This window comes from Canis lupus, chromosome 33, assembly GCF_011100685.1.
Source record: "Canis lupus familiaris isolate Mischka breed German Shepherd chromosome 33, alternate assembly UU_Cfam_GSD_1.0, whole genome shotgun sequence".
Classification (NCBI taxonomy): Eukaryota; Metazoa; Chordata; class Mammalia; order Carnivora; family Canidae; genus Canis; species Canis lupus.
This window is the reverse complement of record NC_049254.1, coordinates 11,619,217-11,645,083: the sequence shown is the minus strand read 5'-3', so window position 1 is coordinate 11,645,083 and position 25,867 is coordinate 11,619,217. Positions and strand designations below refer to the sequence as shown.

Here is a 25,867-nt window from a genome sequence, read left to right as displayed (position 1 = left end):
TGGATAGTTTCTGGAAAGTGCCTTCTAAGCTGAAAGGTAATCAGCTGAAACATGTAATATGCTTTTACAAGGTTCTTCTGGAGAACAAAGGTTTCCTTTGACAGCACAAGCATTCTTTGAATCCATGTCATGAGCCCATAGGAGCTTTGAAATCTATATAAATACTTAAGGGAAAGTTCCACTTAGTTGCATAGGCTATTACAAGAGAAATGGGGAAAATCCATGGTTGTTTGCTATAGTAGCCCTCTGGGCTTCTTTCTTCCCTATTTATTTTAATAATTTCTAGGTGCTACCAAGTTATCAGAAAGCAGAGGGAAAAAATTGAAAAGTGAGACCTTCTTCCCTAGTTAAAAAAGACTAGCATTCTGAAACTGTTGAGACCTATTTTTTTCTCCCTATAATTTCTAATATATTATGATGTAACATGAGGTGGGGATTTTTTTATTTGAATATTAAAAGATAAAATGTATTAATTAGAACTTCTCAAGTCATTCATTAGCATAGCTCTTTGCACAGTAACATTAACTATATGTTATCATTGGCAAAGTAACTTTGCCATAATGACTACAGTAATTACTCCTAGCTTCTGCTACTGACTTCTCTTCTTCTAACCCTACTCTACTTTTTCCCCTTGATGTATTTCACACACACATTCAGGGTATGGTGATTTTTTTTAATTGGGGGCAATTTCCTAAACCAACTGAACACTTTGAAGAAGGCCGGGATATAAATGTGTGTGCATGTGTGCACGTGTGTGTGTATATGTACACATGCACACACACACACATAAAAAGCTTAGATTTCTCTGTCATAAGATGGTTTGGATTTGCCTGTATTTTATTGTTGTTATACATCAAACTATTAATTTTATATGGTTCAGCCTAATACATCTGTATGCACGACATGCCTGACTACATGTATGTATCACCTAGCTATGTGTATATCACAGAATATTTATTTGCACATGCCAGTGAAAGTGAAAGAACACCTGCCAGGTTTCACTTAGACATACTTCTTATCACAGGACATTTTACCCAACAAAACAACAGAGAATATTCTTTTAGTTCCTTGCTGCAAAACTCCTATTTGAATTGCGGGGGTTTGTTTTCCTCACTGACAGCATGCATGAGCGGAGTGAAGATGGTTAGAAGTCCTCTTATAGGAACGCCTGCTGTGGAGACACTCCAGAGCGTTCACTCTTCTTTCTACAGAACATTTTCTAGTACCAGCCATCAATCCCACTTAGCAGTTAGACTGCAGACTACTTACTGAACACCTTGACTATTGTAGGTGCCTCAAACACGTTGTCCTCGGTTACTAGCATGCACACAAATCTCTTTTCATCACTGATCCTTGCATTACTGATAGACAAAGTGTAGTTTTCTGAGAGGCTCAATCTGTCTTTGTATTCTGGTACATCGTCGTACTGCACACTTTTCTTTGTAGAGGACCTGAAGGCAATAAATACTGGGGAGCCATCGGGCTTTTCCTAAAAATTAAAATAACAATACATTTTAAAAACAAGCATATTCAGATGTTTCAGGATCACATCCAGAATAAATAAATAAAATTTCTTGGCCATATTCTTCCACCAATATTTATAGTTCTGTCCAAAAAGAATTAATTTTGGATATGAGCCCCATATAAATCTTTGGTTACAGAAAATTACTCTTCATAAGAGGAGAGGCTGTAAGTTCTTTTACAGGTATCAGGTCAAATATGTGAAAATGGAAAGACAGTAGCTTTGGAATCTGAACTTTTCTTGCATCCCAAGGGAAGAATCAGTGACTGTTCTGAAACCAACAAGGGCTGGCATTGTAGCTAATTTAAAAGAAAAAAAAATAGATGAAAACGCACACCGAGATGCACAAAGTGATATTCAGCTAACCATCACAGCAAGCATATGCGTGGGCTGCAAATTCTCATTTGGAAATCCTGGGCAGTTATCTTTTGCATATTCATTACTTTAATTCACATACTTTAAATGTCCACACCTTTCAGTTTCAGCCAAAACTGACATAGCTGACCTTTACTCGTAACATAATTTAATGCGTCTTCGTGGAGGAACAGTATTTGCCCTTGTGAAACAATCATGTCCATTAAGCAACAGAATCAGATTAATCACTAAAATCCATAGTTTTGCTATCTGAGTCATAAAACATAGCTCAAAGAGCTTTCATATAAAAACTTATTATCAAAATAAAATATAATCTGGTATGAACAATTTTGCCAAGAGCCTGAGACATATAATTCATCTCTTCCTTTGCTCCCACAAAAATTCTCTTAGCTAATAAGCAATTTAATCTAAAATAAGAGCCAGTCCCTCTTCTACTTACCTCACAAGGCCTTTGAGAAAATAAAATATGATAAAACATTTTAAAATGTGTGGCAAGTTTCAAGGGGCCATGGGGAGTTATATTTCAAAAATTATTAAGGTTTATTACTGTTCATGTCACCACCAAATTCATATGTCAAAGCCCTAACCCTCAGTGTGGTGATATTTGGAGGCGGTGCCTCTGAGAGGTAATTAGGTTTAGATGAGGTACTGGGATGATGCCCTTATGATGGGTTTAGAACCTTTATAGGAAGAGGGAGAGAGGTCTCTCTTTCTCTCCATGAAAACACAGGTCATGTGAGCACATAGCAAAATGGCAGCTGTCTAAAAATCAGGAGAAGGATGCTCACAAAGAGCCAAACCTGTCACCACTTTGATCTTGGCCTTCCCAGCCTCCAGAACTCTTGAGAACTGAAGAGATGTTTTTGGAGCCTCCTAGTCTATGGTATTTTGTCATAGAACCACAAGTCAAGACGATTACTGAGCTAATTTTAGGGTCCAAAAGTTTTAGTTGGTTGAGTATCTGAATACATCAATAGGATTCTTCTTAATTTTCTAAATTTTTTCACAGGTTTACAATGCAAATCCTTGCTCTCAATCATCCTTTCACTGTGAGAAGTATGTTAAATGAGTCCCTTAGATTTCTGTTTTCAGACCCTTAAACAATAAATAACAGTTATTAAATTTTGAGCACGTAACCATATGCCAGGTACTTTCGTTGGGTTTTCCTTATAGTAACTGATTTAACACTCCTAATGAGCCCCTAAGTTAGAGTTGTAATATGAGATCCTTTTACATATCAGGCTGTAGGGACAGAATTGATTAAATAAATTGTCCAAGGTCCAGCTAGTGTATCTTGGCAGGGCAAATGTTGAAGCTCTGCAGTCTGGCTCCATTATGGCTTCACTCTACCACTCTTGGTAGCTGTTAGTTGCCCCATCCTTGCTCTGTATTTACCCCCTTTCAATCTTTCCAAACTTACCATTTGCCTTTCAGCTTTCATTAAACTCGAGCTTCTATACTATGTCTGCAAATTGACATAGAGCACATGGTACTTCAAATGTATCTCATCAGTTTATCGCTGAAGCTTTTTGCTTAATTAAGAATTTGAAAATTGCCGTTATTGTTTCCACTACTACCGTATCAATTCAGTTTAGGTGAAAATTATTCCCTGGATTATCATCAGGAATGTCTATGATCACAAGGTTTTCACCATCTGTGTTCCATTCATTTTGGCAGTAAGTTCGACTCAACAGGTGAAGCAGGTGGTGGTCTCACTTGGAGTTTTAGGGGTGTGATTAGCTTTTGTCCTCAGAGCCTTAACTTCCACTTTTATAGTAAATCAGAAATAGTTCAAAATTCCCAAAGTGCACTAGATATCAGGAGGAGAGTGCAGGCGACTGCTGCACCACCTCACCTGCTTCCTCTATCTACCTTCACATGACCTTCGCACAAGCAGGAGTATTTAGGGCCCCAGAGCTGTAACAAGGGCCATGTGCTAAGCACTAGGTCAATATTCCGCTATCAACTACTTCATGTAACCCTCACAATACTGAGGGAAGATTCTTTTTATCACTTCCTTTTATAGATGAGAAAATGGAGATTCCTTCACTTGTCCAGCATCCCATAGCAAGTATAGAGTAGAACATGTTGATCTGACTTAAAAACCCATATTTTGTTTTTTGGTGGTTTTTTTCTTTTTCCCATTTCATTTTATCTATTTATTTTTTTTTATTGAAGTTCGATTTGCCAACATATAGTGTAACACCCAGTGCTCATTCCATCAATATTTTGAAGGATTGCATTCTACGCTCTCCTCAGATGAAACCTTACACACATTTCCTGAAGTGTGTTTTCCATTTTGTCCTTGCAGATATTTGAGAGAAAAAGTTGGGTGATTAAAAAAAAAAAAACAAAACTATGAAATGAATCAAGCATAGAGAATTCACAATACATCTTAGTGTACGAAAGGCTCTGAGAAGTGCTGTGCTAATGAAAGTTTTCAAAAAGTATCTATCAGATTTTTTTTTCCTATTCAAAACCCTTTTTTTTTAAATTTTCCTTTTCAAAGACCTTTTAATAATTTCAAGGAACTTGGGAAAAACTGCCATTGGATTCAAGGAAGCCTATGTCTACTTTAAGCTTGCAAACTCCCATGAGTCTCATGCAATTGAGCATTGGGAAACCATGCCACACAGACAACTTTTGTTAGTTTCTGTAATTAAATTGAAACATTTTCTTGGTCAATGTTACCTATCCAACCCATATCCATCTACCTGGGTATCTACCCTCCATTTCCAGACCCATCTGTGTCTCAATACCTGAGAAAGTATGATTTGCTCTCTGCAAGAAATGAGTAAAATGAAGAATGTTAAATGTAAAAAGGATCTGAGACATCAATACAGTTCTAAGACAACACTAGAAACAAGCTTCTAATGCTAAAGACAAATTACCAATGAATATCTATCTGGGGGTGTATTTTGCCTCTGAAACAGCCACACCAAACAGAACATGAGTATGTGGAGAAAGGCTGCCATTGTCCACTCAGCTCTGTTCTACACACCCCTGATTTTTCTCTGGAACTTTGCCTTTTCCTCTGCCTCTAACATTGAAGGTTAAATCTTTCAGAATAATGTGATCTAAGAATTACATGTTTATTGGCTTTATTTTAAAAGAGTACTTCGCATATAAGACTTAGGAATTACTCTTTTGAGATATTCAACACATAATTCTACCTTCCTACATGTGTACCCATAGTTGAATATTGGCATTATGTTGATTTGAAATTTACATTTACTCACAGAAGAAATATTATCTAAAAATTTTTAAATAAATAAATAAATAAATAAATAAATAAATAAATAAATAAACTACAGGTAATCAGCCAAGTCAAAGTAGGTCACACTTACATATTTCCATTTGCCGAACATGAGATTCTGAGGTACATCGAGTCGGCAAGGCATGATAATGGTATCTCCATACGCTGAGTTTACAGTATACCATCCAAGGCCTTTAGGGAAAAAACAGAGAGAGAGAGAGAGAGAGAGAGAGAGAGAGAGAGAGAGAGAGAGATGTTAAGTGTTTTCTTAAAATAACTAAGCAAATAACTTCAGTTCAGGATGTGTGCCTTTTGTTTTTTAATTTTATTTATTTATTAATGAGAGACACACAGAGAAGGAGGCAGAGACACAGGGACAGGGAGAAGCAGGTTCCATGCAGGGAGCCCGATGTGGGACTTGAACCTGGGACCCAGGGATCATGCTCTGAGCCGAACGCAGACGCCCAACCACTGAGCCACCCAGGCGCCTCAGGATGTGTGCCTTAATGAATATTATCTATTATAATTTCATTTTAAATGGCTACAAAAAGTATGAACCTAGAACATGTTTCCTATTTAAATATCAACAACTCTTCTTTAGCTACCAAGCCTTTGAATGCCACACACTTCAAATTTATAGACCCTCAGGTTTACCAGGGAAGAGACAAGTGTGTGTTGCAAAGGAATAGAGTGGAATCTGAAAGTGTATTTTCTTCCTAACCACATATGACATAGAAAAAAATATATACTACATGTCATAGACATATGGGACCACACGAAGATTAACATACTTAAGTTTCTCAAAACTAGCTTTAAATATATGTGTTTTTCATTCTGGAAAAATGTTTTAAAACTACTAAAAAATAAGCTAATACACATAAGACCACAACTAAATTTTAATTATAAGTAGGAACATGGCTTATTTTATAGTAGCAATGCTTAATATATTAGTGTTCATTTTAATTAGGCATAAAACATTAACAAGATGGGAATCTGTAGTATACATATGCAACATACTAATAAAATCTGAATATATTGATGACATTTAAAAAATTCAGGTGTTTAATCTGACAATAGTACTTAGGAAACGTCTCAGATATTTTAGGATATGTCATAATTGGGTACAGAATATGATCATGCCGCTAATTGTATTTGAAACTGTAGAGGGGGAAACAAGATATTTTGTCCAGCAGGTGGTGCTGAAGTGCAAAGCTAAGGCCATTTACACATAAATACCATTTTATGACTTTCTGAGGAAACAAGACAGTGGACACCAGCTTTCACTGTTATAGACCCTCAGGTTTACCAGGGAAGAGACAAGTGTGTGTTGCAAAGGAATAGAGTGGAATCTGAAAGTGTATTTTCTTCCTAACCACATATGACATAGAAAAAAATATATACTACATGTCATAGACATATGGGACCACACGAAGATTAACATACTTAAGTTTCTCAAAACTAGCTTTAAATATATGTGTTTATATCAATCACAATGCGGAGGAAAACTTGATACAGGGATAAAAATCATTAACCTTGGTAAAGGACAAAAAGGTAATAAAATTCCTATTTTAAAATTCTGTCAACTGAGGAAGGTCCTTCCCTTTAAAAGCAATTTTTGCCCCAGTGAACGAAATCATTACAAGAAACACAACCTTCATGTAAATATGCCACAAAACAACTAATTTCCAGCACTTTTTAACATAGTTAAAATAAGAAATGCAAAGTATAAGTCATGATAATGTGATTTTCACTTGCTATTGGAGACAAGTGGTTTACCAAAACTGTTTATTGTATGTTCATTGTTATAATAAAAAATTACCTCCATAATTTTTAAAATGTTTAGTGTTTCCATTAACTGTAACTTTAATTCCTTTTAACTTCAAACCATTGCAGGGGAAAAGAGTGTAAATGAAGGCACGGACTCCTTAGCCTTGTTAAAATACAAACTGTGACAGCTTAGATATGTGGTTGCAGATATGCAAATTAATGATAATTAAGAAATCACATTGTTTCTCAACACAGTATTTGTTCTTTTCACAATACTTTGTATCCTAAATGTGGAACTTTTATTGTGTACTTTAAGCTCTGTTCATGCACTATACCCATGCAGGTATGCCAAACCAAGAAAACAATTTTCTGATTTAATGTTTTGTTTTTTCACCAGTATGTAACAAGTCACTTGAATATGTAATGCCTCTAAGATGATATGGGTCTATACTTGAATTATGGCAGGACATGCCCCTCTAATTACCTGCTGTCACTTGCAAAAGCACACCTTCTCTAGACAATCGGCGGTGCTCCCATGGTTGGTCAGGGAGTGAAAACAGTTTACAGACCTTAGGTACCAAGGAGGGGAAGCCCTTGCCAGATGTAGAGGGAAAACAAGAAAATTCTTTTTGCAAAAAATGTAATTATTTGCTATTTCTTACAGGCCATTTTTCTTTTCTCTTCCCTATAGAACTTTAATGTGCTATATAGATACCAAATTTTGTAATAGATTTTAAAGCTACAGGAATTTCAAATACATCATATGCTATTAGCATAATGGAAGTGCAACTACAAGAGGGAAGGGACCATATATTATCTTTGTATTCCCAGGGGCAATGTCTGGCATCAAACAGGAATCGTATTGGATTTCTCACTTGAATGTTCTGAAGTCCTTTCCATTTTGGTTATTAAATTAACATCTTTGAAAAATCAGAGAGGAGTTGGTAACATCGGGAAACTTTGGGAATTCTTATTCCTACCACATACTCTAATAAGGCGGTCCTACATTGTCTTTGATATGCAGAGAACGTGGACTTGTGCTGGCAGGGCAGTTGTTTTTGAAGAGAAACACAAAACAAACATTTTTATAAGAGTTCATGGATGAAACTACAGATGAGAATATTCCTTTATTATTAATTTCAGGCGAATTAAGGATTATTTTTGCTCGGTGGTTTGCAAATGATAATGTGAAATGCCTTTTTTCCTTACTATGATGACTACAAAGCAAAGGGTTGTTTTGAAAAGTATTTGAGAATTCGTGAGGTAGGTCTTTTAATGACAGCTTGATATCCCAAATTAGCCAGGACAGGACTCTTTAGAGCATAAGAAACCTAAGGGAAATAAGACACGTGACAAGCATGAAGGTAGTAGGTAAAAGGCCACCAATTATGGACAGAAGCTCTGTTAGGACACAAGATGATTCTCAGTTGGATTGCATTAGGGGCACAGCTATGATGATTTTAGAAATAATTTTCAAGTTTGCTCTAGTCATCAACTTTCTCCTTCTCTAAGAGTACACCAACTCCCAGGTTCATCTGATAGAAAGACTAAAGGCTTGAATCCGTGGGAGAGGTAATATACCTAACCCTGAAGAGATAAAGTGGCTACAAAAACCACTGTGATTTGGTGATGAATTAGCATCCCGATTTCTACAAATGTCTCAGTCTTTGAGATGAAGTGCCAATGAGTCCCAAAGTACCTGTCAACACAAATGGTTCTGTTTATACTTTCCATAGAAGCAAAAGATTCTATCTTTGATTTGCCAAGTCTGAATTGAATTTAGCTCCCTAAAAAATTCCCCTGCCATTTTCTCTCTGCAATATTAGTTGGTTACATTATTCATGGTTTTGTAGCCCAGAGATTATTGGACACTATTGCAAATATAGAACGCCGATGATGTCCTTCCTCAAAGAAGCAGCTAAATATAAAATATAGAAGGAATGAGTGTGTGCAAAAGGGTGTGCATTCCTGTGTGTTAGGTGTTATAGCCATGTGTATGTATATATCATAAGATACTTTGGACTGGGCTATAAACCTTCTGTATTATTATGTTCTATAAATGTAAGGTATTATCATGAATTTTTAATATTAGTGTTGATATCAAAATGTCCTGACACAAAATAAAATGCAAAAACATGTTACACTTGAGAAGCAGTGTATAATTAAGAATTTTTTAAATGAAGAGTTATTAACTAAAGATAAAGAACAGTAGAACTAAAAAGGTTGCACAGGAGAATTCAATAAAAAACACAATGGGGAAAGCATAGCATAAGAAAAATTTCTTAGCTCGACAATTCTGACATATAGAATCTCAGACAAGTGATCATAAATACAATATAGTTATGGTTATGCATTTTGTACAGCAAATAATGTAAGGAGGCCCTGAAATAGACTCTAGTATAATTTCGAAATTAGGTGAACATAGTTTATTTCTAACTGAACTAATAAAAATGTAATAATTGTGCCCATATTAGTGAGATAAACTTTTTCCATACAAACTAATCCTTAAAGACTATCAAAGTTCAGAGTAATGGTTCTCTCTTCATCGCTGATATATAGACATCTGAGTGGAGGCATCTTAAAATTCAGAACCTGCCACTATGTTTCATGCAGAGCAGTAAGTAATATAGAAAATAGGGTGAGAATTAAAGAGACTATTTTTACATGCTGTATTTTAGCGTGGTTAATTATTTTTTATTGCACTGATACTTCAATAGCATCATCACCCTTAAAAGCATTGTTTTGAGCTCTGTAGCTCTGTTAGGTGCCATAGAAGGGTTATTCACAATCACAACAGCCACAGAACTTATGAAATAAGAACTAAATTACAGTTCTACAGAAATTCTAGAGAAATTTATTTGTGCAGATGAAACGTTGGGGAGGAAGCAAGTAGAAATGAGAAAGCTAACCATAGAAATTACTTTCATGCTTATTTGACTAATTTTGACAGTAACCATGCTGGTGTCCCTACATGCTCTATTAATGAATTAAGATATATACAACTCTAATTAAGCACATAAATATTTTGTAATATCAGTTCATAGCAGTGTTTCTCAACCTCATCACTATTGACATTTTGGCTGAATAAATCTTTATCGTGGGGGGCTGTCCTGTGCGTTGTAAGATGTTTAACAGCATCCTCACCTCTGCCCACTGGTTTTTCTATCTACTAGCACTCTCCACCCCGGTTATGGCAATAAGAAATCTCTAAACAGGACAAATGTTCCCTGGAAGGGAAAATTGCCTACCGAACTCCCATCTAGTTGAAAACCACTAGTTTAGATCTTCAACTATTGGTTCTTTGTTCAATAAAACTGGTTAGCTTTAAAGAGATCATTGTTGTAAAGTAGAATCTTAGTATAGGAGCAAATACTCAGTATGAGTAGAGGGATGGAGGCAGAAGTAGCACATAATAGCACTTAGCTAGTATCCACTTTGTTTTCCTCACAGAAACATCTTATATGACATTAAACTTCGATAGGGAGATTGATTCTTGACCCTGGGGATTTAAGATCCAATCTCTTCACAGAGGTTACAAAAAATATATTCTGTGTTAGCAAATCTTTTGTGTGTGTGTGTGTGTTAGCAAATCTACTTCATGTACCATCAAGCACAAATCATACATACTGTAAATGTTATCTAAGCTATACATAGCATGTGTATTTTATTTAATTCGATAAAATATCTATTGATAGAGGGTGAAATACTTTTATTTTATTTTTAAAATAATATTTTATGATATATTTTAAAATATAATATTTTATAAATAGTTTATTTATTCACAGAGAGAGAATGAGTGAGGGGAAAGGGCAGAAGGAGATTGGAGAATCAGACTCCCCACTGAGCAGGGAGCCAGACGTGGGGCTCGATCCCAGGACCCCAGAATCATGACCTGAGCCAAAGGCAGATGCTTAACAGCCTGAGCCACCAGGTACCCCTTACATAACTTTAAAGTATCTTTCAAACCTATGATTTTATGACTCAATGAGGCAAATTTACTTCGTAATTCCTCCTATTTTTTTATTGGATTAAATAAGATTTTAAGATTTTTTTTCCCAAGTCATGTGATACATAACAAGTAAGAAGTGAGAGAGAAGGAGGTTGAGAGAGAGAGAGAGAGATACAGGGCTTCTAATTCCCATGTAATTTAGACTGGATAGGAGACAGGGGAAGACATCTGATGGAATGTGTTATTTTGAGAACTAGAGAAAAGGGTTTTCCTACTCTCTTTTTCAATTTCCCTTCATCAAATGGATATTTGGGGAGCAAGCTGAGTTTCTGCTGCTGAATCTGCAATAAGATGTTCACTCAAAATCTGCTTTCTGCATGGTCTTTCACCAGTGGACATGCTATAATGTAGGTCTATGTAATATCTACAAATAAGAAAAAAAGTGATTTTTTCTCTTTCTTCTAGGATTTCCTACAATTCTTTTTTTTTCTTTAAGATTTTATTTATTTATTCATGAGAGACACAGAGAGAGATGCAGAGAGATAAGTAGGCTTCATGCAGGAAGCCCAATGTGGGACTCGATCCTGGGACTGCAGGATCACTGCCTGGGCCTAAGGCAGAGCTTAACTGCTGGGCCACCTAGGTGTCCTGGATTTCCTACAATTCTATACATGGATTATAGTGTATCTTTTAGATAAATGGTTAGGTCACTGTGGAATAACATTTAGAAGGGAGGGGCACCCGGGTGGCTCAATTGGTTCAGCATCTGCCTTCGACTCAGGTCATGATCTCAGGGTCCTGGGATCAAGCCCCGCATCAGGCTCTTTGTTCAGCAGGGAGTCCGCATCTCTCTCTCCCTCTGTGTTCTCTCTCTCCCAAATAAGTAAATAAAATCTTAAAAAAAAAAATTCAGAGGGAAAGGGCAATCTTACTAAATTATAAAATACTGCTGGTACCCAGGAATATATTTTAACATATGTGATCTTTACTTCCAAGTTTGGTATATTATAATGCTTGAAGTATTTATCTTTTTAGTAAACTATGGGTCCATATAACAATCTATGTTATATCATAGAAGATCTACAAAAACAGTAATTTAAAAAATATATTATCAGTACTTGCATTATTGTACTGAAAACTATCTTTTCAATTTACCACTGCCTATAGTTCATCATACTAGAAACATGGAATGATCATGAGGCTGGATAAGTCACAGTCCTTCCCAATTAGCTTAGACTTTGCCCCATCTCTGCTTCATTTGTATCACTGTTCCATGGGCCTTGGTTGAATCCATACATATCCTTCAAAGTCTATCTCAAAGATCATCTATGTATACATGTGAGCAATGCATTGAAAGTATTTATTGAACACCTACTGGAGGCAAAGTGTTAGATGTTCTTTGTGGGGGGAAAATATGTGTGTGTGTATATATATATATATAATGCCATGGTCTATTTCTTCAGGCACTGCCATAACTAAGTGTTGTGGGAATGCAGAGAAAGGAATCCCTACAACAAACTCAAGGATATCGATAAAGGCTTCTCGTAGGTAATTTCATTTGATCTGAACACTGAATAAGGGTCTCTATGAATAGGAAGATAAGAACTACTTCACCAGCATGTCATACCCAGGGACCACTGCAGAGGCATTGAGTGGCACTTGGTTTTCTCTCATATAGCAAACTTCCTTTTTCATTACAGTAATTTCTACATAGTAGATCTTTGATCTTCATAAGGAACATGCCCTGACTGGCAGTTTTCTCAAATTCATAAATGCACATAAAATTTCCCTAATAGAATGTAAGAAACTGTTAGATCTCTCTACTTTCTCTTTACTTTCATCACCACCAGCAGCATATGGATTCCTTTTAGGGCTACTTTTAAATTATAAGCAAAAAGTTCATTTAAAAATTATTTAAAAGCAATAGAATTGATTTAAGTTGTGAACCTTTATTTTTGTTTGCTGAGAGATAACCCCATGAATTTTAAATCAGCAAATGTAAAGATTCTACTGTGCTTGTTAGAATTTAACTTGGGCTCCACAAACAAACTTTAGGGCATGTATGACAACTCTAAAGTTACTTTAAAACCCCCCACACAGGGGTATATTAAAACATTTGTTTTTACAGAAAGAGAATTTAAAGCTTTCATCAGATGGTCAAAAGTAACCTTAAATAAAAAATAAAATATTTAAGGTTCTTTCTTAAAAAAATTGCTAAAGATTTGATTTATTCATGAGAGACACAGAGAGAGAGGCACAGACATAGGCAGAGGCAGAAGCAGGCTCCCTGTGAGGAGCCACCCAGGTGCCTGGTTCATTCTAAATTGTCTAGAACTTGTAGAAGCACAATTTGATGGTATCTGTCAAATTAAAAATGCTAAAATCCTTTGATCCAGTAATTCTACTACTGGGAACCTATTCTACAGAAGTTTATGTACAAATGCACGATTGTATACAAATACAATACAGCATTATTTTGAAATATTAAAAGAACTGGAGGGACTTAAATGTTCATTAATACAGGTACAATAAAGTGTATATCCACACACTGCTCTACTTAACCCATTGAAAAGAAATGAGGTCTAGATACACTATTTTTCTGTCTATATATTTCAGTATTTATAATGTGTATCATTCATTCATTCACTATTGAGTACCTTCTCTGTGCCAAGTACTGTTCTAGGATGGGTGACCAGTAATGAGCAAAAACAGAACAAAATAAAAAAAACTGTTCTCATAGTTTAAGTTCTAAACATATACATATTTATGTATGCATTTAAAGCTTAATTTCTTTTTGAAAAAAAAAAAAAAAGGAAATTACCAGTTTAATTCCTGCACTATGCTGGAACCTATTTGAAGGAAAAGCCTACATTTTTCTCATTTTGATATCTGTTGCAACATCATGAAGGCTCTAGGAGTTCAGTAATCATGGGTAAAATAAAGCTCCATTGCACTACATCGAAAGGAACTCGGTAAGGTCATACTCTTAGAGCCCATATTCTTTTCTCTGCATTTAACATTCCAGAAAACCATATACTATCCTTTGAAATCCCACTGAGGTGGGGATGAGTGCTACTATAGTGTTTTGAAATTGGTATCTTAAAATTGCCCTCCTTCAAAAAAAAAACTGCTATTTTTACTTTAAAAACTTTTTAATGGGGACACTTGGGTGACTCAGCTGGTTAAGCATCTGCCTCTGGCTTAGGTCATAATCCTGGGGTCCTGGGATTGAGCACCCTCCAAGCCCCAATATCAGGCAGGGAATCTGCTTCTCCTTTTCCCTGTTTCTGCCGCTTATGCTCTCTCTCTTGCTCACTCTACTCTCTCTCTCTCTCTCAAATAAATAAAAATAACAACTTTTTAATGAAATATAACATACATGCAAACTAGTGTACAGATCTAGATTGACATTTGAAATGTCACTAAAATCTCCAGGATTTGGGGTTTCTTTGGCAACTTTTCTCATGTCCTTTCTCTGAGGTTAAGACTGGGATTTCCACACATCTGTCCCACAGAGGACTCTCTTGTTTTACCAAGTCATCATTCTCCAGTGATGAGTTTTTGATGAGCCTATGGGGTCTATGCCAAAATGCCAAAACACTAGTCCCTTCATGGGGACAAATGAAATAAAAACATTTAAGAAAACTTCATGCTCTGTATGTGTGGGAGGGGGAGTGGGGGCAGAGAGATGACATGGAACCTGAAATTTTTACTTTTATATATGAAAAGAACAATATCCTATATTTTATTTTAAAATAGACATTCATAGTGATAGACTAAAGAGGAGAATGTTTAAACATATTTTTATAATATATAACTTGCTCAATGTAAAAATTAAAAACATTTGTGTAATGAATAATTTGTTAGTTGAAGTTCATGAAGTTGACTCTTCTTTAGTCTCATATTTCTAAACACCTAGGACTTGAGGCTGTGTCTTTAAGATGCTTATGTAAAGAGAGTCCTCCACTCATGTAATTAGTCAATACAATGAAAAAAATTGGTAACGTATTATTTTCCTCCTGCTCCCCTCTCTCAGTTCAATTTCCCCTTTTACCTGCATTGTCTGTGTCCAGATTCTGAGGACTTCATTTGGGAACTAGCTTAACTAAAGAGGCAGATGGAAGAAATCAATATCTGAACACTCCTCCAGGTTAAAATAATGCAAAAGAGAGACGAGTATATTTATGCTCCATTGCTCTGAACATTTCCTCAGCATGAAAGTCCAGGTTTAACTAATTCAGACTATCAGTTCTATTTGCATGGTGAAAAGTTACATTTTTCTGTGCATTTTGTCTTATAAGTTGTATTGAAATTGTGAATACAATTCCATTATTTTAACAAGAACAATAACTGTACTGTATTCATGAAAACACTATCTGTAGAAAAACACTATCAACAGGAAAACAGGCACGACGTTTCACAAAAGACCTTAATTGCATCATCTGAAGTAATGGAAACTTTTGGAATTGAGACTAGAGTCTGTCTTCAGAGAGGGTTCAGAATTATTGTGACATAATAAATTTGTCTTCTGCAAGTAATTTAATGCCATGACAACAAAAAGACCTCTTGATTTGAGAAAATCAAAGCTGTCCTTGATAACACTTCCAAACCCCCAAACAAATTCCTAATAGCTTTAATATTCTTCAAATGCCTTAGGAAAAATATATCAGAAAGACTTTTCGTCAGTAAGATCATCATTGTTTTCACAGAGAGCTTCTGTTAATAACAGCTGTGCTAATTATATTTCGCTAGCATTTCAATTAATATTCAATGGTGTTGGAGAATTTCATTTTATAATCGAGGTAGTGAATTAACCAGGGGTAGCAAATAAATTATGAAGGCTACTGAATGAGCACAGTAGTTGACTTTTGCTTCTTGATTGGTTGAGTGATCTTGTCCAGTATGCTTGCTACTGGTGTATTCTATATCAAGTGTCCAATTTGGTACCAAAAAATGTTTACATAGGTTGAAATAGGTTTTTGCTCTTTTCCTCACACGAATTCCAATTAGCATTGCCTAGGTCTCCTGAGGAAATAGATTTGTACAATCAAACGTGTCAAGTAATAAGGTTAAAAAGCTATTTAACAGGTTTTCCCACAGATTCGGTGCAGATTGCTGGCTGATTTCTGAGGTTTAAATTTGTGTGAATTTCATGCTTTTAATTGATGTCTTCCCAGAGGGGCTGTAATATAAGGTAAGGTCATAGGAAATAAATGATGGCTTTCTATGGCATGTTTCCCTTTCTTTAAGAATTAAACTCAGATTACTGTAAGATCTCGTCTTCTAGTTTTGAGGAGGAAGGAGAAATAGAGACTTTTGTCCAAGGCAATTTTTTAAGAGATTAAAGCCATAAGAAAGATAAAATTGTAAAATTAAACAAATAGTTGTGCACGCTTAGAAAAACAACATAATATGTTATGTGAAATGGAAATCATCTCCAGCTTTGATAGATCTTGTGTCACTTCAAGGACCAAGTAAGCATGCAAAACAATACCCATTATGGCTTGCCCACGGTGGGAGCTCAACGGAATAACTCAGGAATGCATAAACTTAGAGAGACAATGCTGTCTTCTATTAATATTAACAATAACTTTTCATATATTCCATTTTCCCTGACAGTCATTATTCTTAATTGATGAGTGGGAGGAAAAGTGGGAAAGAGAACAAGATAATTTAGGAAGGCAATGAGTAGAGATGAAAAATATAGGAAGCTGTATTGAAAGGTAGTTTTATCATTTCTAAGGGTGTCAGGTGGAGGAATGCTTTAAATATCTTGTAAAATCTGGACCTGAAGTTGCCTCCAGCTTTGAAACTTTCCCTTACCCCCAAAGATTTGAACTCACTGAATGCTTCGCCTTAGAGTACCAGAGGCCAGTTGTGACTTAAAAATAAGCCATACTTATGCTGTAATTTAGGAAATGGTTAAATGACCCCAGGAGAATTTCTGGAAGACTAACTATCATGGACAAGGCAATCCCCCCAAAACAAAACAAAACCTAGATCATGAAAAGTTCTTACAGCAGAAAAATGGCTCTTCTATAGACTGAGACAGTGCCTGCCTGCATTGTTGGTTTTCCACGGTTGTTAAAGTTTGCATCATATCTCACCTACTTCTGTTTCACAGCTTCACATTCTTTTTTTTATTTTTTATTTTTAAAGATTATTTATTTATTCATGAGACAGAGAGAGAAAGAGAGAGGCAGAGACACGGGCAGAGGGAGAAGCAGGATCCATATAAGGATCCTGATGTGGGACTCGATCCCGGGACTCCAGAATCACGCCCTGAGCCAAAGGCAGATGCTCAACCACTAACCCACTCAGGCATCCCACTTCACATTCTTAGTTAATCATCAACTGAGTAAGTGCTTCTCTTTATCATTCAAGGGAAAACTGAACAGTGATGGACACGAAAACATACCTCGCAGACCCTCCAGCCACAGTAAATGTAAATTACCAAGAACCCCAGCTGCTGGGCTCTAAGATCCATCAGGTTGTGGTGAGGCCCTACTTTCTCTGTGCTGCTGCCAGCTCAAGATTGGCCAGAGTAGGGCTACGAAGGCAGATAAGGTTCTTGGAGACAAGGGACTCCTCTGAGGACTGACTATGGCTCAAGGAATCCATTTCCCTGGAAGCCTAGGTGGCTCAGCGGTTAAGCATCTGCCTTCGGCCTGGGGTGTGATCCTGGAGTTCCAGGATTGAGTCCCACATCGGGCTCCATAGGGCCTGCTTCTCCCTCTGCCTGTGTCTCTGCCTCTCTCTCTCTCTCTCTCTCTCTCTGTGTGTCTCTCATGAATTAAAAAAAAAAAAAAAAAGGAATCCATTTCCCTGATGAAACTTCCTTAGACTATACAACAGTGTTTAATGTGTCCACCCAATCTTCTTTCTCTCGTTCCCCTGGAGACAGATTCACATTGCACTCTGATGACTGTGCCCGACCACCAGCCCCTTCTTCATTTTTTTCTCACCTAGGTGTTTCCCCTAGTACATTCCTTACAAATACAGCCCATTTTTACATCTGCTTCTCAAAGGATCCTGGGTAACACATGGGAGAAATTAGCCAGAACACAACTATATTGACCCTCTAACATTAGTAGACTGTTGGATTCAAGAAAATTGGGATTTCAGAGGGATCCCTGGGTGGCTCAGCAGTTTAGCGCCTGCCTTCAGCCCAGGGCATGGTCCTGGAGTTCCAAGATCGAGTCCTGCGTGGGGTTCCCTGCATGGAGCCTGCTTCTCCCTCTGCCTGTGTCTCTGTCTCTCTCTTTCTGTGTGTCTCTCATGAATGAATGAATGAATGAATGAATGAATAAAATCTTTAAAAAAAAGAAAATTGGGATTTCAGTACAGATGCAGTGAATAAAAAAGTATACTTGATTTAGTAGGCAGTTAGCTAAATTAAAAATAAAGATTCTTTAGAGCAATAATAGAAATAATGGACATTTTAATTTTTTAAAAAAAATCTACTAATTTATTTTAAAGGGGGAGAGAGAGAGAGAGAGAGAGAGCGAACTCATACTAGTGGGGAGAGGGGCAAAAGGAGATAAACAGCAGATTCCTGCTGAACAGGGAGCCCAGCCACAGAGCTCAATCCCATGACCCATGAGATCATGACCGGAGCTGAAACCAAGAATCAGATGCTTAACTGACTGAGCCACTCAGGTGCCCCAATAATGGACATTTTAACAGGGCTTTGTAGTTTGCAATCTTCTTTTATACATGTTGTGCATTTTGCATTGGCGTCTCACAAAAGTTCTGTATGATAAGCAAATAAGCCTCTATTGTGAACAAATATTATGATGCCTCATTTTGCTGATAAGATATTGTTCACCCTGCAAAGCCAAGACACTAACTGTACATGACCAAGCCAGTATGTAGTGGAGCTGGAGTTCAAATTAATTCTCAACTCATGTTCAGTTCTCATCACCATAGATACGCAGAAAATGATTACATGTTTTTATTTCATTTTATACTGTGGCCAATTTGGGAATATTATTTGAAAAGTATTAAGATGTTTACCATATTTAGACTTAAAATATTTAAAAAATCTATAGATTGGAGGGACCAGAAAGAAAACAAATGAATATATTTGATCATCTCTCTCTCAACGTGATGTTGCGTAGCAGTTGACCATTTATTGCCAGGAATAAACTGAATCCTATTCATGATAGCTCACCCAATTCTCAAAATAACATAGAAAACGGCAAATAACTGAAGTAGACATCTTCCAGCTAAGGAACCAGAAGTATGATAAGGTTCTTTAATGTAGACGGGGCACTCAGTCGACAGGCACAATAGCACTTTATTTACGTACCTGGCACAGTAGAAATAATAGACCACCACGAAACATTTATTGGATGGACAAAATGAAAAGTTTGGGGTTCATATCAAGTCTTTCCAACTTAAGTCTCTTCGATAAGAGACTTTTCAGAATTACAACTTTAAGGTGAGTTGAAAACTTAAATTCACACACACAAAAAAACTGCACATAAATGTTTACAGCAGCTTTGTGCATACTTACTCAATTTTGGAAATAACCAAGAATGACCTTTTGTAGGTGAGTGGATAAATCAACTATGGTGACAGCCATACAAAATGGACTATTATTCAGCAATGAAAGAAGAAATGAAGAAATGAATTATCAAGCCATGAGAACACATGAAAAAATCTTAAATTCATACAGCTAAGTGAAAGAAGCCAAACTGAGAAGGCTACCTGCTGCACGATTCCAACTATATGACATGATAGAAAAGACAAAACTGTGAAGATAATAAAAAGATCAGTAGTTGCCAGGGGTTTGAAGGGAGGAAGGGAGGGAGAGGCAGGTGGAGTACAGATGGAGCACAATTTCCTAGGCAGTAAAATTATTCTGATAATGTGAATGCAAGCTATTACACATTTGTCAAAACCCATAAAATATACAGGAAAAAAAAAGGGAATCCTAATGTGAATTATACTGTAGTTAATAATTACAATGCATCAGTATTGACTCATCAATTGTAACAATGTACCACACTAATGCAAGATGTTAATAAGGGGAAACTGAGGGCTGTAAAGTGTTGAAGGAGTAGGTGAGAACTTGACTTTCCTATAAACCTAAAACAGAGAAAATGTACTCTATTAAAAAATTTGATGCACATAGTTTCTTCAGCCTATGGAATGCATTCTATATTTAGGCAATCTTACCTAACTTCCCTTGCTTATGGTAGAAGGAAGGAAAAAAAAAATCAAGGGCAAAGCTTTGCAGCCACCAGCAAAGGTGATCTCAGTCTAGGCAGCTGAATTCCCAGGCAGATATCAGCAGGTGCCGACAACACCAAGACCTCTGCTGAACAGAGTGTCCTGGTTGGCCGTGCTGCAGCCCAGCAATTGTTGTTTTATGATTATGTTTCCCACACATTCCCAATCCCACTGAGGTGCTAATACATTCAGTTCCTCTTTCCATTTAAAAGAGACAATGTCTTTGATCATTTGTTCATGGTTACTGCTCAGGGAGATAATGACACTCAAAATTCCCCTAAACTGAATATTTTATTATCTCTTTGGCTCTGCTATTTTCAACAGCTTTGAAAGACCATAATGTCATTAAGGTTAAAAAAGGTTCATTATTTCTATACATTAAAAGATTGCCGGGTTACAAAAATGAGCTGTAAGAGTCTTAGCAAGGCTTTAAATTGTGTCTTTTGTTTATGAATCTCATTTGAGGTTTTTTTTTAAGATATTATTTATTTATTCATGAGAGACACAAAGAGAGAGGCAGACACATAGGCAGAGGGAGAAGCAGACTGCCTGCAGAGAGCCTGTTGCAGGACTTGATCCCAGGACCCTGGAATCACGCCCTGAGCCAAAGGCAGACGCTGAACCACTGAGCCACCCAGATGCCCCATGAATTTCACTTGAGTTCTATAACTGAAAGAACTCCTAAAGCTTTCCCTTTCATAAATAATTAATTAGAAAACAAACAAAGCAAATAAAAAAGACTGAGATGTTTAGGCTGTGTCATTGTTTGAAAATCCAATGGGGGATCCCTGGGTGGCACAGCGGTTCGGCGCCTGCCTTTGGCCTAGGGCATGATCCTGGAGACCCAGGATCGATTCCCACGTCGGGCTCCTGGTGCATGGAGCCTGCTTCTCTCTCTGCCTGTGTCTCTGCCTCTCTTTCTCTCTCTGTGACTATCATAAATAAATAAAAATTTAAAAATATATATTTAAAAAAAAAAAAGAAAATCCAATGGTAATTTTTAAGTTAGTTCCCCCTGAAGAACCCTATAAGAATATGCTCTAAGTGCGTGTTCTTTAGCCACAATTCTGTCTCTCTGTGTATATAGAACAGATGATAAAGAACATCTCTGGTATCAACTTCAAAATTTTTCCTTTTTATCATTTCTGAATTGTCAGCAGCCTCAATATACAAATACAATCAATGGTACATGTTCAATCAGCAAGTGTGTATTAAATACTTTCTAGGTAGAATCAGTATGGCTTTACAGTTTGTTATTCAGAAGTCCACTGATTCTGGGGAGCCTGCATGTGCAGTCGGTTAAGCATCCGACTTGATTTCAGCTCAGGTCATGATCTTAGGGTCTGAAGATCAAGCCCCACGTCAGGCTCCACAATGAACATGGAGTCTGCTTAAGATTCTCTCTTCCCCTCTCTTTGCCCCTAACTCTGTGCATGCACACTCTCCCTCTAAAATAAATAAATAAATTCTTTTTTTTTTAAACCCACTGATTCTTCTAATGCAAAAAACCAAAAGCTATTCTACAAAGAAAATTTCCAATACAACATCTTACCCAACAGTCACCCAAGGCAAACACATACGGTTCATGAAAATAACTGATAAACATGTATCAGAAAGTGATCATTATGGAAGTGTGCTATTCATTTTAAAGCTTCTGTAACTATAAGACAATTTATGATGACATATATGGGAAAGCCAGTGCAATCTATTGACAATGGAAAACTTCTATGCCTGAAGAACAGACTATAGTAAATATGGGCTAAACATTTATTCAACACTGTTGATATAAATGAGAAACTATAAGAAAGTATATGCTAAATATTAAAAGCCATAGGGTACACCTCATTAATATCAGACAAGTATTTAACTATTGACCTTTGTAAAACATTCCTGAATTTTTTCTTTAATTGTTCCTTACATAATTCCTTAGTTATTTCTATAAGCTTTTGAAAATAAAATTTTTCTTAATTCAAAAGATTCCATTTCATATTAATTCAAATACATTGGACATAAAACTATTGATTAACTATAATATGTCAAATATTATATTCCTACTATGCATACAAACATAAATAAGTTATCTATTCCAAAAAGATTAAAATCTAGAAGAGGCATATGAAATGAAACAAGTTGCACAACACAGCACTCATGGCATGGTCCCTAGACTCAAGATGCATGGGTATTATTCAAACCATATTACTAGGAAGGTAGGTGACTTCCAGAGTTACTTAACCTATACATGCTCACGTTTCCCAACTATAAGATGGAAGGCAATAATAGTATCAAACTCGTACAGTTAATGTGAATATTAAATAAATCAATAATATGTAACTGCTTAAAATAGTGTTTTTTCATAAAGTAAGTGCTCAATATATATTAGCTATTATGAAAAGATGCTCAACATCATTACTCATTAGGGAAATACAAATCAAAACCTTGAGATATCACCTCACACTTGTTAGGAAGACTATTACTAAAAAAGTCCAATATAAGGGTTGGTGAGGATGTGAAGAAAATGAAATCCTCATACACTGTTGGTGGGAATGTAAATTGGTACAGCCATCATGGAAAACAATATGTGTGTATATACTTAAAAAAATATATATATATACACACACACGATAAAATGTGATTGAGCCTTTAAAAGGAAGGAAATCCTGCCATTTGTGACAACATGGATGCATCTAAACATTATGCTAAGTGAAATAAGACAGCACAGATCACATGATGTCATTTAGATTTGGAATCTAAAAGAAAAAAACAAACACAAAAAAAGTGGAACTTACAGAAACAGAATAGAATGGAGTTTCCTAGAGCTTGGGCTGGGGGTGTGGAGATATATTGGTCAAAGGGTATGAACTTCCAGTTATAAAATGAGTAACTTTTGGAAACTTAATGTATACTATGGTAACTATAATTAATACATATATGTTGCATACTTGAAATTTGCCAAGGGGCCAAGAGAATAGATCTCAAGTTTCTCATGCTACACACACACACACACACACACAAAGAGTAACTATGTGAGGTGATGGATGTTAATTAGCTTGAATGTAATGTCATGTGTATGTGTGTATATATATAATCACAATGTATATACAGATATCAAAACATCACATTGTGCATCTTATATGTATACAATTTTTATTGTCAATCATACCCCAATAAAACTTAAAAAATGATAGCTATTATATTTCTTTGGCTTTTATTTGGTGGAATAAAATACATTGTGCATTAAATGTAGAAGCTGAGGAGAGACAGCTGAATGGACTGGAGAAAGCTTTCCCAGAAGGGACATTCATATTGCTCTTTGCAGAGAAGGATTTCTTCAGGTGAAACAGCAAATGAAGGCTTCATACTCGTCTTGGCCAGTGTGGCTGAGGTTTAGGACACATGAGAGACAGTAAAGGAAATCCAGCTGGGAAGGGAGCTGTGCAGATAAGAACTTTAAAAGTCCTTAAATAGTAGCTTAAAGACTTTGGACTGTATCCTGTAAGGAATACAGAGGCAATAAATGGGTTTTGGTTGTTGCTTTCATTTAAAGATGGCAGTGAAGTGGTCAGATCTTTGCTGTTGGAAAGTTTTAGCAGTGGTGTGGAGGATAACCAGCCAGCAAAGGGACGAGAGAAAGAGAACCCTTTTAGAAAGTTTAAATGTTTAGGTTTTATATATGAAGAAGCAGCACCGCGAAGAGGAGACATTTCCAAAGTGGAAACAACATGGGCTTCAGTTAGTTTGCTGCACTGTGCAACTACAAAGTTCACATTTCCCAACATAGCTAAGAACAGCTGGCTAATACTTGGTCTCTGCAGAAGCACATCACACAGTATGTGTGAAAGCACCCGCTCACCAGGCAGATAGGAAAGCTGCCTTTTTGTGTTAGTTCTTTGGAAAACCTTGAGACCAAATTAGAACAGTCCAAAGCAAATATTAGCTGGTGGCATGAGGTGCCTGGATTTCTAAACACAAATTATTAATGTAACATGCATTTGGGGTTTAACACAGCAAGCCCTTCTCAGTAAACCCTACAGAACTACAGAAAGAGAAAAGCCAAAAGCTAGAACTTAAATTCAAGAAATACTGCTGTTTGGGGACGCCTGGGTGGCTCATTGGCTGAGCATCTGCCTTCAGCTCAGGGTGTGATCCTGGAATCCTGGGATCAAGTCCCACATCAGGCTCCCTGCGAGAAGCCTGCTTCTCCCTCTGCCTGTGTCTCAGTCTCTGTCTCTGTGTCTCTTGTGAATAAGTAATATCTAAAACAAACAAACAAACAAAAACCATTGTTTTTAACTTTTTTAGGCTTTGCTACCGATTTGAAAGAAAGCACAAGATGAAATGTAAAAGAAAAATACCTACAATATTGTGCTTTTCAGGAAACGCTAATTTTTTGAAGAGCAGTTTGTGAATTTATTAGGGACTCCAGATGTGTTTCCAAAACTCTGATATAAAGTGTAAATAAAGCTGCAGTGCTATTATTGTTTAAACACTCCAATTCAAGTGAGGTGTGACCAAAGATGGTTGCCAAGGACTTTTGCCATTACCTTTGGTTACTGGTGAATGTCTTTGACTTGATGCACAATGCCTCTCCTCTACAGGGCGAGAGTGGAATATATTACTTATATGCCTTACCAACATCTCTTTCGAAAGATGCTAGTAGCCAGAGGTCAGCAGCTTCTGGCATAATGGACTTACCCTGCAGTACAAAGGGTAATTGAGCAATCTGTGTTCTGGTCTGCCTAGAAGTCAATCCATCCCACTAACCCGCATCTTCCCAGCTTATGGCCTTTCTCCTATTCACCATTCTATTGCTTTTGTGTGTTCTCCTTACATGCCCCAACCAGAAACCGATTTTCAAAATTATAGCTTCAAGCCTCCAGAATCATGGACTGTCATGTCCACCAAGCTCTTAACTCTTAAAATGTCTGCCACTGATATTATGTAACAGATAATAAGATATCTTTATTAAAATCTCAGTATCAAATATCAGTTTCATGACTCCTAGTTAAAAGAATATTGGAGTTCTTTTTTCATCTTTAAATCATTGTGACCTTGCTTTCCTGGGCCTTAGTTAATTCATGTATAATATGATAGAGAACAAGGCTTAAATATTCTAAGATTCACATTTCTAAATATGAGAAAAACATATAGTAAAATTTCAGTACTATAGATTTGAAGCCATAGTACTTTTTTTTTTTTCCTTTTTTTTTAAAGCAGGTTTCATGTCCAGCATGGAGGAGCCCCAACGTGGGGCTGAAACTCATGACACAGAGATTGGAATCTGAGCGGAAATCAAGAGTCACTTAACCGACTGAGCCACCCAGGGACCCTGAAGCCATATTACTTTTGAGTCTGGACTGGTAAAAGCTTAAAAAGTATATCAGATTTTTAATTTTCATTTTATAGCTTAAATTGCTGTTGGAGTTTCCAATGAATATTTAGTAACATGACAATGAGCAAACTTTGGTTTTGGTTTCTATCTCTGTATCCACTGGTAAGTATTTTTAGCTGGAACTCAAGTTTGCTTTCCATTGGTTAATCACTATCATTTAAGAATTATTAAAAATTTTTATTTCATTGCTTCAGTGTGTAATATGTTTTGAATATTAGCATATACCATGCTTTATCATACTATCATATGAGCTCCAATAATACTATCATAATGAGCTCATGAGTTTAAAAACATGTCACAGACAATTCTGAGCCAAGCATAGAATCATTCTGTTTCAATATGGAACAAAATGAATTATTATTGCTTTATCTT

The 25,867-nt window shown here is 36.4% G+C and overlaps 1 protein-coding gene across 1 annotated transcript in view; it reads right to left on the bottom strand.

Annotated features, from left to right (window-relative positions):
- Positions 1 to 25,867, bottom strand: part of ALCAM (activated leukocyte cell adhesion molecule) — a 211,661-nt gene that overhangs the window by 52,897 nt on the left and 132,897 nt on the right. The window contains exons 2-3 of the mRNA NM_001313804.1: positions 5,245 to 5,345; positions 1,270 to 1,489 (exon numbers count right to left, since the gene is read on the bottom strand). Coding sequence (NP_001300733.1) covers positions 1,270 to 1,489; positions 5,245 to 5,345 — 321 coding nt within the window. The remainder of the gene's footprint in view (positions 1 to 1,269; positions 1,490 to 5,244; positions 5,346 to 25,867) is intronic.